This window comes from Podarcis gaigeae (assembly GCF_964106915.1).
Source record: "Podarcis gaigeae genome assembly, chromosome: 3".
Lineage (NCBI taxonomy): Eukaryota > Metazoa > Chordata > Lepidosauria > Squamata > Lacertidae > Podarcis > Podarcis gaigeae.
The window spans coordinates 95,077,899-95,093,643 of record NC_139680.1 but is presented as its reverse complement, the minus strand read 5'-3'; the positions used below and the strand labels follow the sequence as shown (position 1 = coordinate 95,093,643).

Genomic DNA, 15,745 nt, shown 5'->3' with positions numbered 1-15,745 from the left:
AAAATAAGGAGCCTATATTTGCTGAGAGTCACTAGCAAGTGCTTACAGACAGATTTGCATGTACATATTGAAGAATTAACCCACTGCTTTGATGGACAGGTAATCTGGATTAAATGGATATGTTCCTTTTAAGATGACACAGCACAAATGTGTCCTTTTGCATGCACAGAAAATCCATAACTCTCCTGGATGTGAAGAAGAGTTTGAACCAAAATACTGGCTTCAGCAAGTCATTGTGCCAATCTCCCAAGAGCTCTGAATCTATGTCTTATTTTGCTCTGATTTTATTATAATTGACCACAACATACAAATTGTACAAACCAAAGATTTGTACATACATGGAGAGCAGGGGCAGACACTGCAGGCATTATCTTGCCTCTCTTCTATACAATATGTATATGGAATTTCAAGGTTGAAAAGGGGGCTGGTTTCTTCCCAGGTTTTGTTTCCATCATTTTGAAGGCATTTAGCTCTTAAACAAGATGCCAATGATCGTTCAGCTCACCTGAGCAATGTAAATCATGAAAATGGATGACTTGGAGCTAGCTCGTAGGATGACCTACGCTTGATGAGTGCAACTTCACTTAATGCTGGGGCGGCTAACCTTTTTTGGCCTGAGGGTTGCATTTGATATTGGTCAACCCTTTCAAGGGCCACGTCCAGGGGTGGACATGCACAAAGCATAAGGGAGTATGAACAAAGCAGGAACTGCTCAACCCAAATTCACTCTCTTGCTCGCACATCACACACATGCAGGGGACGCACACATACAGACTACACTTTCACCAAACATATGGTACACCTACAGACCACAAACCCGCTTGGTAAATGCGCGCGCGCACACACACACACGCACACACACACACACACACACACACACACACTTCACCTCCCCATCATCTCATTCCCACTAGAGCACTGTAGTGGGGAAGGAGGGATGGGGATTAATGAGTCTTTTTTAGCTCTCCATCAATCTGTTCAGAGAGGGGGGGAAGGTTGTAGAATCCCAGGCTCCTCCCCCAACAAACTGGAATAGGAGAAGTTCAATGTTACCTACGATGCACCTCTCAGCTGCTTAACTGTGGCACAGAATGAGTTTTGTAGCAAGTCAGAGCACTCTGGAATAGGATGGAGTATGTCAGTCTCTCCCAATGTTTCCCAGGATGGCTCAAGAATAATCAGAGCTGATTGGAACACTCTTTACTCCCTCTAGGAAACAATGGTGGGGCAGAGGGATACTGATTCCATCACTGCAAATGATTTCACTGCTAGTAAACTGAATGCGGGGAAGGTGGGTCATAAGAAACAGCTTGGCAGGCCAGACCTGTTCCTGTTAACCACCCTGGCCTATTAACTTGCATGTGTGAATATACCAACACAGATCTGACACCACAGATCAAACTTTCACATCCTTTTGATTGCAAAACGTTCCCTCAAAGTTCACATATTCTGCTGTCTGTCCTTAAGTGCAGAGAAATCAAGCAATCCACATACATGTGGGAAACAGCCCAGACCTGACTGGGAGTCAAAATAACAAGGGCACTTACTTGGGGTGGGCCACTTCACTTCTATAGCAGTATGGTTAAGAGGTTGTGCAGTGACGTTACTTCCCTTCTTTGGAAAACCCGCCAATGTTGTAGCGACCACTTCTTCACTCGATGTGTATCCAACCTCATTGTGCACTATGGTCTTATATTCATATGTTGTGTACCTAAAGGATTAATACCATTAAAAGATATAGAAAAATATGTATCCTTTGAAGAGTTGAGGCATGCTAAACATCTATTATTGTTCTACTAACCATGGAAAAGGAAGTCTGTTTTTTCTTTTCTGTTAAAAAGGTGCTTCTTTATACTGTTTGAGATCCATGGACAAAGAATTACAGGTTTGCTTGAAATACTAGGCCAATACTAGCACAGTAACAATAAACAAAGTAAGATGCCATATAGGATTGTTATTGTTTTCCAAAGTAGTGAGGGATTACAGCTCAATTCAAGATGCAATTACAGCAATGGCAAGCTGCCAGCACTTAGATATAAAGTTGATTCAATGGTGTTTTTTCCTCTTTGGGAAAACCCACTGATTTGAAGCTCTGCATCCCACCCTAACAGTATTTGCCTTATGCTTCATCAGCTGATCCCAGCCAAATATAAAAACTCAACATTTCAAATAATACAGCTGTGTAAGTTCAAGCAATGTGTTCTATAACTGCCAATGAATGAATGAATGTGTGAGTGTGAAAGGATAGCCTCATCTAAACACTATATTTTTTTTAAAAAAAAGTTATAACCAGAGAAAACTCTTTCTCCCTTTTAATCTCTTTCAAACAACAACCAGAGGTAAATGGTCAGAGCCTAAACACATAAAAGCTGTACACATACAGGTCCCTATTAGGAATTAGAACCCCACTCCTTCCCATCTATAAACTCAGTGGATGTGGAATTGTGCATGACAAATAACACCTTTGGGGCAGATAGCATCCTCAAGGTTACCTTTTGGTGGGAAAATGGCATTGTGGGGGGTGACCGAAAGCCTGTTCCAATAAGCCGTAATCCTAATCAGGATAATGCCCCCACCCCCAGCCATCTGCAGTTTTTGGAGAAATAAAGTAGAGAGGTGGATACATTCGTTTTCCTTTCTTTTTGGGGTGGGGTGGGGTAAAGAGTTGCACCCTTAACAAAAAAGCATACTTAATCTAAGTTGTACTTTGACTCGTATTCTTTCAAACTTCACTTCATCCCTGTAGTGGCAGCCAGTCTACAGTACTCCCACCATTCCCAGACTATCAGTTAATCCTCCCCTTCCTCCCTCTGCTCATTAACCTCCTCAAACTTACTCCAGAGTCATCTGTATTTCCTACAGTGAGATTTCCTTCTGGATACAACAGCAAAATGACTGCAAATTTATCTTACAACACTGTTCTCAAACGTCCTGCCCATGGATAGTCTCTATATCTAGCTGTCTTTCAGAGAATCTTGTCCACTGTTGCTGATGCTGAAATGATACGTGATGTTAATGTTCCCTTTTTTGCTTACAACCTAAACTTAGAGGCAACTCTAAGAGAACAATCTCCAACTTGAAACTAGCACAGAGGGCATTTTAATTTCTCCTTCCCTTCTGGGTATCCACCTCCAATTCACTTCAATCCCAGCAGCATTTGGTCATAGGTAGGGAAAGAAACGGATATCTGAACCTTTTCTTTACAATGCCAAAAGAAGATGGGGTGCTATATGGAGGTGGATAAAAGGCATGATAATAAGGGTTGGTAAGCCCTGACACTGGGCTCCTATTGGAAATTATGCCTTGACTGGCATAATATTAGCACATTGTTGAATTCCATCCTATGTTACTCCTCTCGCTGAATGTTATGGCAAAATTAGGTCACTCCCATAATTTATGCAATTAATTGGGTACATTGTCATTAGTTATTCCATCTCAAAGGAATATTATTTGCAGAGTAAAAGGAACAACAGTCTATACTGATCATATTCAGCAGACTGGTGGTTTCTGTTCTGAACACAGGACTAATAAACAAACATAGGAAATTTCCGCTTCCATTTCATTTTTTGTTGGCATTATCCAACATCCCTAATGGCATCTCCCTCCCCAGGCTGTTCCTTCTGAGCACTTCGACTGTTCCCCTCTACTGGATATCAGCTATTGGTGTCATAAAGCCTGTCCTGTAACCCTTGAGCTAGCCAGCTGTCCTCAGGTATGATGGAGAACACTCTCCTGTCATCAGTGTCGAAGACTGAGCTACCAGTCCACTTAGAATGGAAGGGGCTACCATCTTGTCCTTCACCTCAGGCAGCAAATGCCTTAGGCTAGCCTTGTTTCCTAGGCAAACACATCACTAATTTACAGTGCAGATCCCTGCTGCACAGATGCCCTGCATGTCAATGTGTAAGCCGGTGCTTGTATGATTTGACTTTAAAATTAAATATGTGTAAATGGCTTGCCTGCTACCCTGGTAGTTCAAATCTTGCTTTCCAGAGCCTGATGCTCTTTAAAACAGAACAAAAATTGCACGCAACATGCAGGAGTCACAAAACAGCAAAAACCCAGGTGTGTTAATAATGGCAAATGCCAAAGGAGATGACAAAAAAATATTTCATTACATAATTAACATGTTCACAACACAGAGACACGAGCAACACTTTGAACTATTAAGCATAGTCTATACAAAACGCCAGCATTTGTTTTTATAGTTTTTGTAATCTCACCTGCTAAGACCCTTATCTTCATAAAACCACTGAGTTCCTGAGTAAATATTGTGCCAGAGATTTAAATCTTCAGGGGGATTTGATGCAAGTGGCTGCTGGATTTTACGTCTCAGGAGCTCATATCTAACACAAAAGACAAGCAGAACGCTGGGATTATCTCAACTAATGTTATTACACAAAAATCAGGTTGCTTTTAAAAGTCACACACTATTTTGTTTTTACAACTGTAAAGTTTTTTTAAAAAAAACACGTTTCAGGATTTGACATTTTTTGTAACTTACCTAATGAGTTTCAAAAAGGCTGACGATATGTTTCACAACACTTCTTTTATTAGGAAAAAAGAATCTGAGAGTATTTAATGATTTATAACATTAAACATTTGCATAACCTTTCAGGATAACTTGACTTAAATTTAGTACAGCACAGTTCACGTTAAGGAAGAAAAGCTCAATGGAATCTGTACAAGTGAATTCACAGTTGAAGCTATATCCACAATGCAAACTTAAACTGGCTAGAATTGGTTTAATTACAACAGCTTCGAAAACTTTCTGGAAGCTCATTGTGACTGAGAGTTGTGACAAACAGGCTTGAAACCAATGACCTTTGGGGATGTGCCTTACTTGTCTCAAGAATTCTCTTGGCCCTACTGTAACCATCACTACCTTTATTTTTGATGTTCCAAGGTGAATACCAGTGAGTGTCAGTAGCCAAAAAGACAGCATCCACAGACAAGATAGAGGTATCAGCAGGCTCATACCCCTGACCTGTAGGAAAATATTGGTGGGGGAAGAAATCTAAGAGCCCATCACCAGGACCGAATGTGTTCAATAACCATTGTGTATGGTGTGACATAGCAAAACAGGGGTTATAGGTATGGAGTATCTTGTAAAAATATACAGCATGCTGACTGACTGGAAGAGTGAATGGGAGAATGGAAGGTCTGACTTATTCCTCCTGATTTCTGATTAAATGTAAGCGAATTTATAAAATAAATTCTAGGATTGTACAATGCACAGTTTGGTTTTACCAATGCATACAGGGCCATTGATAAAACACCGCAACAAAAGCAAGCTTGACGTGATTGTACGCATGATTGCGCCAAGATTTGTCTTGTGCAGTGTTTTACTAAGGCACACTTCCATCTTCAGAAAACATCACACAGAATGGCGCAACTGTATCTCCACCTCTCCATCCCACCAGAACTGAAAGAGGCTGTACAGTGGTCAGCCAACATCTAAAAGCAATAAACTGAGATGGATAAAATGAGGGGTCCTGTGAGTGAATAGTTCTCAAGAGAGCTGACATGTCCTGAAGGAGAAGGTTCAAAGTCTGGGGTAGTCACTGATGCCAAACTCTCACCTGAAGCATTGGTTGCTCCAGTGGTAAATAATGCCTATGCCCAGTTACAGCAGGTTCTTCAGCTATGACTGTTCCTGAACCAAGATAATTTGGCCACAATAATTCATGCTTTGATAACTTTCTTTATAAATTACTACAATGCATTCTACATGGAGCCACCCTTGAAGATGATCTAGAACAGGGGTGGCCAACTCCCAAGAGACTGAGTTCTACTCACAGATTTAAAAACTGGCAGTGATCTACCCCCTTTTGGGGGGTTCAAGTCAAGGTTGTTGAGCTTTTTTTAGAAAGGAGGTAAAATGTTGAGCTTTTTAAAGGGGAGCCACAGTTGTTCAGTGTCCAGTGATCTACCAGTGATCATGCCTGATCTAGAAGATGCAGCTAGTACATAATGTAGAATGCTGAGAGGAGTTGTCACAGGAAGCACATCACTCTCATTTTAAGATACCAGGAACAATTCAAAGCGTTAGTACTAGGTGTGAAAACCCCTAAATTATTTGGGACTCAAGTACTTGAAGGAGTGCCATTGTGCATATCCCGCAACCTACAGTTTACAAGGCCCTTATTTCAGTCTGTTTGCTGCAGATGCCAAGGAGAGTGGGAATACACTCTGCTCTGAAATTCCCTCCCAGGGGAGACCTCCCAGACCATGTTCAGGAGGCATTTGAATATGTATTTATTTGTTCAGGTCTTCAGAAGGGGAGAGGTATTGTTAGTTTTATCAATGTAACTTTAATTACTGTGTGTATATATATATATATATATATATATATATATATATATATATATGATTTTAGGTTGTTAATATCTCTGGGCACCCTTCATGGAGGAAGGGAAGAAATGTAGATTAAGGAACTGAAGGAACTTTAAACCACAGTAAACTGCATATACACAGCACTGTATAAAATTCAGAAATAAATACTAACAGACAATTGTTGCATTGGAGCACATTTAGATTAGGCTATTTAGGAATGACAATGAAATAAATAAACTGTGGATTGTGCTCTTAATATAGCTTTGTTATAGTGACTCAGTTCATCACCACCACCCTCAGTTTATTACAGTCAACAGACCAGTGTTTTGGTTGAAATCAACTATAGTAAAGGGACTCAAGATCAAGTATTGAAATTTCAACTCATTAGTGGATTGCAAGTTTGTTTCTCTTTGTATAAATTTCACCTCTATCCCAAGAGAGGAACCAGAGAAACTGAATTCCAAAGTTAACATCACCAAAATATGCTGCTGTCTTCATATCATAGGAACCATTTCAATGTTATTAGTTTATCAATGTCAACAGAACCATCCTCTCCTCCCCACCTCCCAAAACCTGCAGAATTATTTAGTTCTGGTTGGTCTCTCTGTAATTTGATGTAGAAGCCATGAGAAATATCACAATCTTTTAAAGCATTGGATAGTGACTGCGTACAAATCGCCTCCACTGGTGGCAGGTGCCCTATCCTCTTCTCTCCCCAACACATTGTGCTGAGCAACTGCTTCAGTGGTTGTTCTGGTTGGAAGCAGCATGGCACACCATGAAGAAAATGAAGTTTTCAGGTGCAGGTTATGTTGTGTTGCTTCTCTTACCAGTGGTGAGAGAATCATGCTGTAAATATATACAGTAATGTAGATTGCTTCCCAAACCTGACTATTTTATTATTCTGCAATGCATGCAATTAGTCTGTTGGAATGGCTCAGAGTTACATATTAAGCAAGAAAGAGAATAAGATATCATAACATGTGTATAATTTCCTTTTTTCTGAAGTCCAGAGGGTCATTCCAGGGCTACACTGGAAGAACTGCTTTGTAGATAGGAGCAGGAAGGTCTAAGACAGCCAACATAGAAAGATTGAAACTTTGACTCTACAGACATGTGGTGCGTTGGCAAACTCTTCTGCACCTGCATTTTTGATCAGCTCTTTCTCGCTCCATTCTTATGTTGGCCAACATCAACTCAAAACAAAAGACTTTGGGATCTAAGTGAAGGTGGCTGAACTTCCAGAAAAATATGGAACCATCTTAAGGACAGAAAACACATCAGAAAAAGGATAACACACAAATGGGAATTCTGCTTTCATAGTGTACAAATCTAGAACTACAATCTGTTCCAGGCTGATTTGTCTGCCACAGGACACCTCATGGATTACATTGGGAAGCATCTCAGGGCCCTGGAGAAGTCCTCAAATGATGAGAAAATATCCGACAGAAATACTCAACATCTCCCTGGTCCTGTGGTGGGCCAGCAGTCTTCTCTGCCATTATGGAACATTTTACTTCAGGAAACCCTGGAAACTTTCCAAAGAACCCTAGACCACAGCTTAAAAACAATTTCTCTGGGCATATGTAGAGACCCATATTTTCATAAAGTTGCATATGTTGCTATTTACATTACCTTATGTGGGGCCCATTGGGCCTGGATGGTGGTTGCCAGGAAACAGCAATAAATGATTCACTGATTGGGGTCACAGACAATGGACTAATGCCTTGGGGGAGGGTTGGATGAGTCATCACATATGTAGCCAGACTTTCTGTGCATCCTCCAATGTAGCCACCGCCACCAGAGCAAGCCACTATGGTGACTGAATAGTTCGTGAAAGGGATCAGATTGGTTACTAAGTGGTTCATTGAAGATGATAAGTTGCTGGTAAGGGTGATTCGAGGGTCTGGCATGCGGATCTCATAACTAAGTATTTCTCCATTCAGTATGAAAGGAGCCTTCCAGGAAACCTGGAAAAAAATAAAGTTTTTTTTTTCTTTAAAAAAGAGAATTTTACAAGATTTAAAAAAAACAACAACAACAACTCTCAAATTAGCACAGCTCTGACAGCAATGTTTTCTTCTAATATGGCCTATTGTAGGCATTTGCTCCCAATCATTTTCAGGTCGCTATTTCACATTATATGGCCATGTAAAAAAAATGAGAAGAAGAATTGTCAGCAGTTCATGGATCTTAGCATGCTACCACCAGGGCCGGCCCAAGACATTTTGACACCTGAAGTGAACCACAAAATAGCAGCCTATAATTTAATTGAATAGGTTGCTGGACTTCATTTCCCATTATCCCTGACCATCGGCCATGCTCACTGGGGTTGATAGGAACTGGAGTCCAGCTATAGTCACAGGACCACAGATTTCCCATCCCTGCTTTATAGCAGTGTTTTTCAACCACTGTTCCACGGCACACTAGTGTGCCGCGAGATGTTGCCTGGTGTGCCGTGGGAAAAATTAAAAAATGCGAAAGATTTTTTTTAAAAAATAATGTCAAATTTTCGCCCACTAGGCAGGCGCTGGACTGTGTCCACCCTATTTTCCATCCGTCCTGGGTGGGGATCAGATCGGATGGGATTGGATGAGAGCAGACAGGCGGTCCGCTCTCATCCGATTCCCCATAGAGAGCAGCGGGGCTCTGACATCTCCCTCTCCGCACACAGTGCGGAGACGGAGCTGTCATCCGCCGGCTCAGCGGGGATCAGCGGATCGATCCCCGCTGAGCAGAGAACGGTCTGCAACGTTTTTGTTTGCCATTAAAGAAAAAAATATTAAACATTTTCTAATGGTGGTGTGCCTCGTGATTTTTTTCATGAAACAAGTGTGCCTTTGCCCCAAAAAGGTTGAAAAACACTGCTTTATAGAGTATATTAATGTCAATCAGCTGGTAAAATGTGAGTGCTATAAAATAAATAAAATCTTAACAGAATTATTAAAGATCTTTTTCCTAGTCCTCAAACAATTCTTGACTCTGACCACTCTTAGATCAGTAATTTCACAGTCGAAAATATATAAATGTATAAATGGGCCAGATTTCAAAAACCACCAGGGAATAAATAAATGCCAGACGCTAAGAACTCGTTCAATTTTTAGGCTGTGATACTTGTAAGGCACCTAGCCGCAGATTTTTTTTAGCAACACTGAAGGTCTTGGGTAAAAAGAACTTGGAACAGTATTAAAGAAAACATTGTTAACTGCAACTTTTAAATCACAGGAGCAGGAACAGCTTAACAGTATTGTCATGGAAAAGATTTCACTCTGGCAAAGGCTTAAAAATTCCTATTCAGGTTTTTTTTTTGTTTTGTTTTGTTACTGCTAACTCACAACATGAAAGTAAATGACAAAAACACCACACAAAAAACAAATCTAAAGCTAGGGGGAGGCAGAACTGAATCCATCCTAGTTATTTGCATTATCTTCATCCTCCCTAATGAAACAGTGTAAAATCATCCAAGCAAGCAATATTATGCTGTAATTTACAACATGAAAGAAAAGATATTTCTTCCTGCTACACCTTATACGTATTACAATGCACAACTAAAACCCCAAGGTGGCAGCTGACCATTCCTCTCTGAGAATCAGGTGACTGTAAAAGGAGGATGTAAACAAGAAAGACCACAGAAAACTGTAATGCTTTTATGTTCCTGGAAGGGATGTGAACAGAAGCTGAAAGTAGCAGGTGTGTGCTGGTTATTAATAAGCTGCCCTGCACTAAAATACAGCACTGTTCCATTCTGCTGAAGTATTCCCCACCTAAGAACACAGGTCTTGGTTTCACTTTGTAGGAGAAACAAGAAAGAAACCTTTCTTCTCCTACTTCAACCTTCCCTAGCCTGGGGTCTGCCTGGTGTTTTGTACTACATCTTCCAACATCCCTGGCCATCGGTCATGATATGGGGAGCTGGTGGGAGTTGTGGTCCGGAACATTTGCAGGGTACAAGGCTGCAGGAAGCTGCTTATACCTGCACAACTACTTCATGCACCGAAAGCTTTTGCCACAATATATTTAGTATCTTCAAAATGCCACTGGTATCATCATTTTTGTTTTGCTGGGCCACAGCACAGCTACTCCTTCAGAACTGGGGATGCAGATTTACTTGGACATCATCTCATTCTACCTAATTATGATTGGTGAAACCAGCTTGGAAGAAAACACACTCACCAAAGCCTCAGATATTTTTCTCAGTGTCTTGTGATGGTGAACAGCAAAAGCGATTATCGAGAGCTGTCGTCGTCGTCGTCCCCCCCCCCCCCCGTCCTCATTTGCCAAGTGTCCTGTGATGTCAACCTTCATTCATTTAGAAGGAGTGTTAAAGACTGGCTATAGCCTTTCTGTGATCTGCTCTTTCTAGCATCCATCACAGAAGCTATTTTTAAGATGTATAAAAAGGACTCTTTCTCAAACACCCTCTTCTATTAAGCCACCTGCTTTAGTCAACCCCTACAGGAGTCATTTAAAATAAAGCTTAATTAATCATGCTACTTGAGTGCCTTGCAGCCATTCCACATTTCTAGGGCAGGCGCCCAAAATCTGATCAGGTAGCTCTTTCATGTCTATCAAAGAGCAAGTGCTTGTGAGCCAAGAGAACTTGTTACAGAATTGGCACCGGCAACTATTCCATTGTAGCATGGAGTGTGCTACAATCTCTACAAAAAAGGGAGAAACGCTAGCTACAGAAAACCCTTCCTGCAAAGGAAAAACAATTGCAGGTCTGCACAGAAGAAAATGCTTTTGCACTGCTCAAAAAGTCCTCTGGATACAGTATGCTGGGTTCCAACTCACAGTGAGGACGTAGAAGAAATCCAACTTGGTGAGGATTTTAATGCCAATCTTCCTGGTATGCAGTTTCCAAAAGAATACACAAACTGAATCGCAGATATCCTTTGAAATTCGCAGTTCTCTGAATTTTAAGATGCAGTTCTTCAACCAAACAATGTGTACAAAATGGTGCATTTGGGGGAATGTGTGTATAAAATGCATATATTCATAGAAATAACATATAAATGACATTATATTAGGGGCATTACTTGCAAAACTGTGTATATTCAGAGAAATATTCAATAAGATGCTGATGAATTTTCATGCACTTAAAAAACCCTGAATTGCTAATCCTTGCAGAAATGTGAAGAACTGACCCCAAGAATGGAAAATGAGTAACTGAAAAAAACAAAAACTGACAAATCCATTCTTAACTTCAACCTCAGAACTTCTGGCCCTGCCATGACTGGTGACACTGTGTATGAAACTTATGTAGTGATTTTTGAAAGCTATGTGCTTCTGTTATTGATAGATATTAAGTTGAGATGGATCTACCTTGATAATATGTGGCTTGAGTATATTTGGTACTTCACTTACTTAACAAAACTTCTCTTGAAATTATACATTTATTTTAATTATCTTGTCGTAACCTGTAAAGATTTTTAAAATGTAATTCATACAGGTTTGGATCCAGCAGAGTCAACCAGAAGGTGTTTACACTCATGCAAAGGGGCTGGATGTCTGTTTCTGCTGGTTTTCCTCCAACCCTACAGCTGCATTGCCCATGCTACACTGAACACCGTTCTACAGAACTGAACAGGCTTCCAAGAAGTGAGGGAGCAACAGCAGGAAGGAACAGGTAGGAAAGTCTATTTTGGCAAATGGCAGCTAGTCAAACCTTTCAGATTTCCCGAGACTTAAAAATGTTTTCTATGAAGTCCTCTGATGATGCAATGACTATAAAAGTGCCCTCTAATATGACAGACCTGGATGCAAAATGCTAAGTTCTATGGGAATGACTGTAGCTCAGTAGTAAAGTACATCCTTTGCATGCAGAAGCTCCTGGGTTCAATCCCAGGCATTTTCAGGGAAGACCCTGGCTGCCAGTCGGTGTTGAAAATACTTAGCTAGACAATACGGAGTCAACAATGATTTAATTTAATATATGGCTGCTTCCGGTGTTTCTTTGTTCACCTGAGGGCTTAGGCATACCTTGTGGCTTGTTCATTTGTTGCTATTGTTCAAGCAAACCATTGTGCCACTTCATAATTGCTTTTTAAGCTTCCATCTTTTCAGACTTGTAAAGTTGCTTGCCATCTGCCATGGGGAAGGTGGTGGATTCTGCTGCTTAAGAAATGCAAGTCAAAAATGTAAGTTCTTTGGATCTCCTTGCCATAGTGAGCAAAATGTCTCCAGAGTAGAGAAAAGAATAGTGATCATCTTGTGTAGGGAGGACAACAAAGTTCTTGACTTGTGCAACAAAAATACAGAACTGTAAATGGTTTTTAAAAAAAAAAAAAAAAAATACCTTGCCGTGCTTGTTTCTGCTGTTCTTTACTAAGTTTAGTAATGTATGAAAATAAGAGGGCACATTCAATGTTTTGGTGTTGACAACAGCAGTACATTGATTTGAAGCTCAGCGTGAAGACTAAGAAAGAGAGTGCCCAAGAGGAAGCTAGAATAGGGCAGCTTCTGGGAGAGATTAACTAACTCACTATAATGATTCAGGAAGCTGTCATTTAAAGATCAAAGCACCTTATTTTCTCCACCACAAAATTTAAAGGGATAGAAATTAGCCATTTCCCTCCCATTAAACAGCTATAACCTTGGGAAGCATTTCTTTTTGACATAGTCAAAATCTTTCATGTTAAACAGAATAATGTTTTCTGAGAAAAAGGCACAGGGTTAAAAAAACCCAAAACAAAACACCTCTGCTGGACGTGGACTATGTAGGGGTAGAGTTACTGTGAAGGAAAGAATGTGTTTTCCTTCAAGGCACTGGGCACTGCAGTTTGTTAAGGATAGCTGGGAATTGTAACTCACTGATGGGTAAAGTACAGTACCCAGACTTCCTTGAGGAAAATAATGTTTCGAATGTGCTTTAAAGGTATAGCCTGAGATATGCCAAAGTAGAGGGTACAAAATTTGTAACCCACCAAGCAAAATGCAAAGCCACCTCCCAGTCACATATGACAACAAAATATTGAAGAAAGTAGAAGTGGCCTGCTGTTTTTAACTACTTCCAGGATAAACATTGAAGCCAAAATGAAGGTTCGAGCCAAGTAAAAGAAAGCTGTATGCTACTGGGAAAGTTACAGTAAAGCTCTTCAAATGTTACATATCACAAAACCATTCATGATGATTTATGACTAAATAAGAAAGATTAATATGTCATTCTTTATAATATATTCTGCTTCTTTATTCATTTGCTGGAAATGGGACATATAATCAAAGAAAAATAATCACTACTGGAATTAGGAATTACTCAGGGAATCTTCCTGAGAAGCTAAGGCTATATGTTTATGTCAGTACCTAATTTTCTACATGGGAAAGTGGTGGGGCTTAAGTAGCCTGGTGGACTATATGACCATATCCTGTGATGAAAACCAGGCCAGGATTTTTCCATTTCTGGATATCAATAAGGAAACTCCTATATACCTAAGCAGGGTTCTAGCAGACAAGGCTGGGAATGGTAAAACAATTTGTACATGGACGTCTGGATTGCCCTTAGCCTTCCTCATCCAGGGAGGAAAAGTCATGTATGGTAAAAAGTTTCCATGTGTCTGGCATAAAGCATAATTCTGGCTTAAGAATCTGCACCAGAGATCCGTGGAACAATTAAGCTGTTCTAGCATCTTCTGCAGGCTACCTTTCAATTGTCATTTGTCTAAAGTGTTATTACGGCATTACATATGTCACATTTCTGCAGCACATTCATTCATTTATGCACTACTCAATGCAACTTGCAAAAATGTTAAATCACAGTATCATCTAAAACAATGCATTCAAAAATACTGCAATGCTTTAAATTAAAATAATACAACAGAAGCATGTAACAAAAAGGTAAGATGTACATATACAGAAAGTCACTGCTGCACTTGAACACCATATGTCACAAATACAAGGTATGAGACCTGTGGATTGGGAACCTGGAGGGGATGAAGAATCTACTGAACACACATGCTGCTATGAAATGGCTTCTTCACTATTAAAATACTCAGTACAAAATAAGTGCAGAGCTGTATCAGCACATCTGTCCAACACCTGTTCTGTTTCCACAACAGCTGATATGTGCCACATATACCCTGCAGGGGTATGAGATGCTGTGTGAGCAGGGCATGTACTCATTTTTTCTTGCATTGCCCCTTTTTCGATATAGACAGAGCCAATATGGCATGCTGGATACAGCAGGCCAAGAGCTTTAGTTCAAGCTCTGCCACAAACAGATTACAATAGCCAGGAAGAGATAAGACACAGACAGGATTATATCCATTTAAAAGTGTAATTGAAATTCTTGACAATGATAACAATGACAATATATAGATTTTCCATTGTTATAGTGGGAATGTAAATATCATTTCTAAGCAATTTTCACTGTCATGTTCTTCTCTTTTTACATTTTGTCAACAGCTGTGGTTTCTGTTCCTGACCTCAGATGAACAGGTGAACAGTGGGAATTTGGCTCCCACTTCCAACAGAGTGGTCCAATATCCCTTAGTGCTGAAGCATGTTCACATAGAGCACAGAGACTGCAGACATAGTTTTCATTCTCAGCTTAATAAACCATGATTTATTAAGCAAGAATTATTTAATCACCATCACTTTATTCTCAGTTTTCTACAAGGTATTAGCAATGTTTCAATCAGGTTTTAATACAGTTAGTTTGATACACAGACATGCACACATTCTGATATCTTATTGTAGTTATATGACTTCTTGTCTTAAATACTAATTTTCCTATTTTCTTACTATGTACAGGCAACTCAGCTTATGTTGAGGGATAGCACATAAAGCCAAAATCACATATAGTCAAAACACAATGGATTCAATGGCAGGTGGGCTTGTCAAAGTCCGTACCGCCCCCCGCCTGCTCCATTTCCATCCCATTTATATATTTATTTATTTAGTCAAGCATGTAAAACTAAATGCATGTAAGTCACAAGTTGCAAGTTGCCTGTATCAAATGGTTTTGATGTATTCCTACCCACTTTTGTATAAGTATTCTTTCCATGCATCACAATAAACCCTGGTCTATAATAAATTACGGCATTTTCACCATTTATAAATGCAGCATTTTCACCATTTTAGATACATTTCAAAATGTGGTTCTAGATTTTATCATTTGACTTGTTTCTATCCATATATTCAAATTGTTTAGCGTAAACTGAGTATCTACATGCACCCTCATTATTCAAGAGGACTACCCATACCATAAATAGCACCAATAATTTAAGTGGCTGGTCTCTAGACTTATGCAAACGTCCTTTGTTTTGTGCTCTAGTGAGCAAGCTACTGTACCGATGCCTTTTGGCACTAGTACAAGACTGAATCCATAGAAGCATGTGTGTATTTACACAAAAGAGGTTTCTAAGCTACAAAAATCCCTCTTGTTTGGTTACACTAATTTCCCTTGAATGAA

General features: G+C 39.9%; 1 protein-coding gene and 1 long non-coding RNA gene across 8 annotated transcripts in view; one reads left to right on the top strand and one right to left on the bottom strand.

Moving 5' to 3' along the window:
• The window catches only part of USH2A (usherin), a gene marked incomplete at its 5' end in the record, with an annotated part of 433,145 nt that overhangs the window by 148,954 nt on the left and 268,446 nt on the right, over nt 1–15,745 (bottom strand). For all 7 annotated transcript variants that reach the window (XR_014562720.1, XM_083732918.1, XM_083732919.1 and 4 more), the window contains 3 exons: nt 1,548–1,711; nt 4,224–4,346; nt 7,972–8,306. Coding sequence is in view for 6 of the 7 variants with exons in the window: in XM_083732918.1 (XP_083589044.1) it covers nt 1,548–1,711; nt 4,224–4,346; nt 7,972–8,306 (622 nt within the window). The remainder of the gene's footprint in view (nt 1–1,547; nt 1,712–4,223; nt 4,347–7,971; nt 8,307–15,745) is intronic.
• Nucleotides 8,135–14,832, top strand: LOC310842197. The gene is made up of 4 exons (XR_014562988.1): nt 8,135–8,223; nt 11,467–11,585; nt 11,789–11,965; nt 14,737–14,832. It is a non-coding gene; the product is annotated as an uncharacterized lncRNA (long non-coding RNA).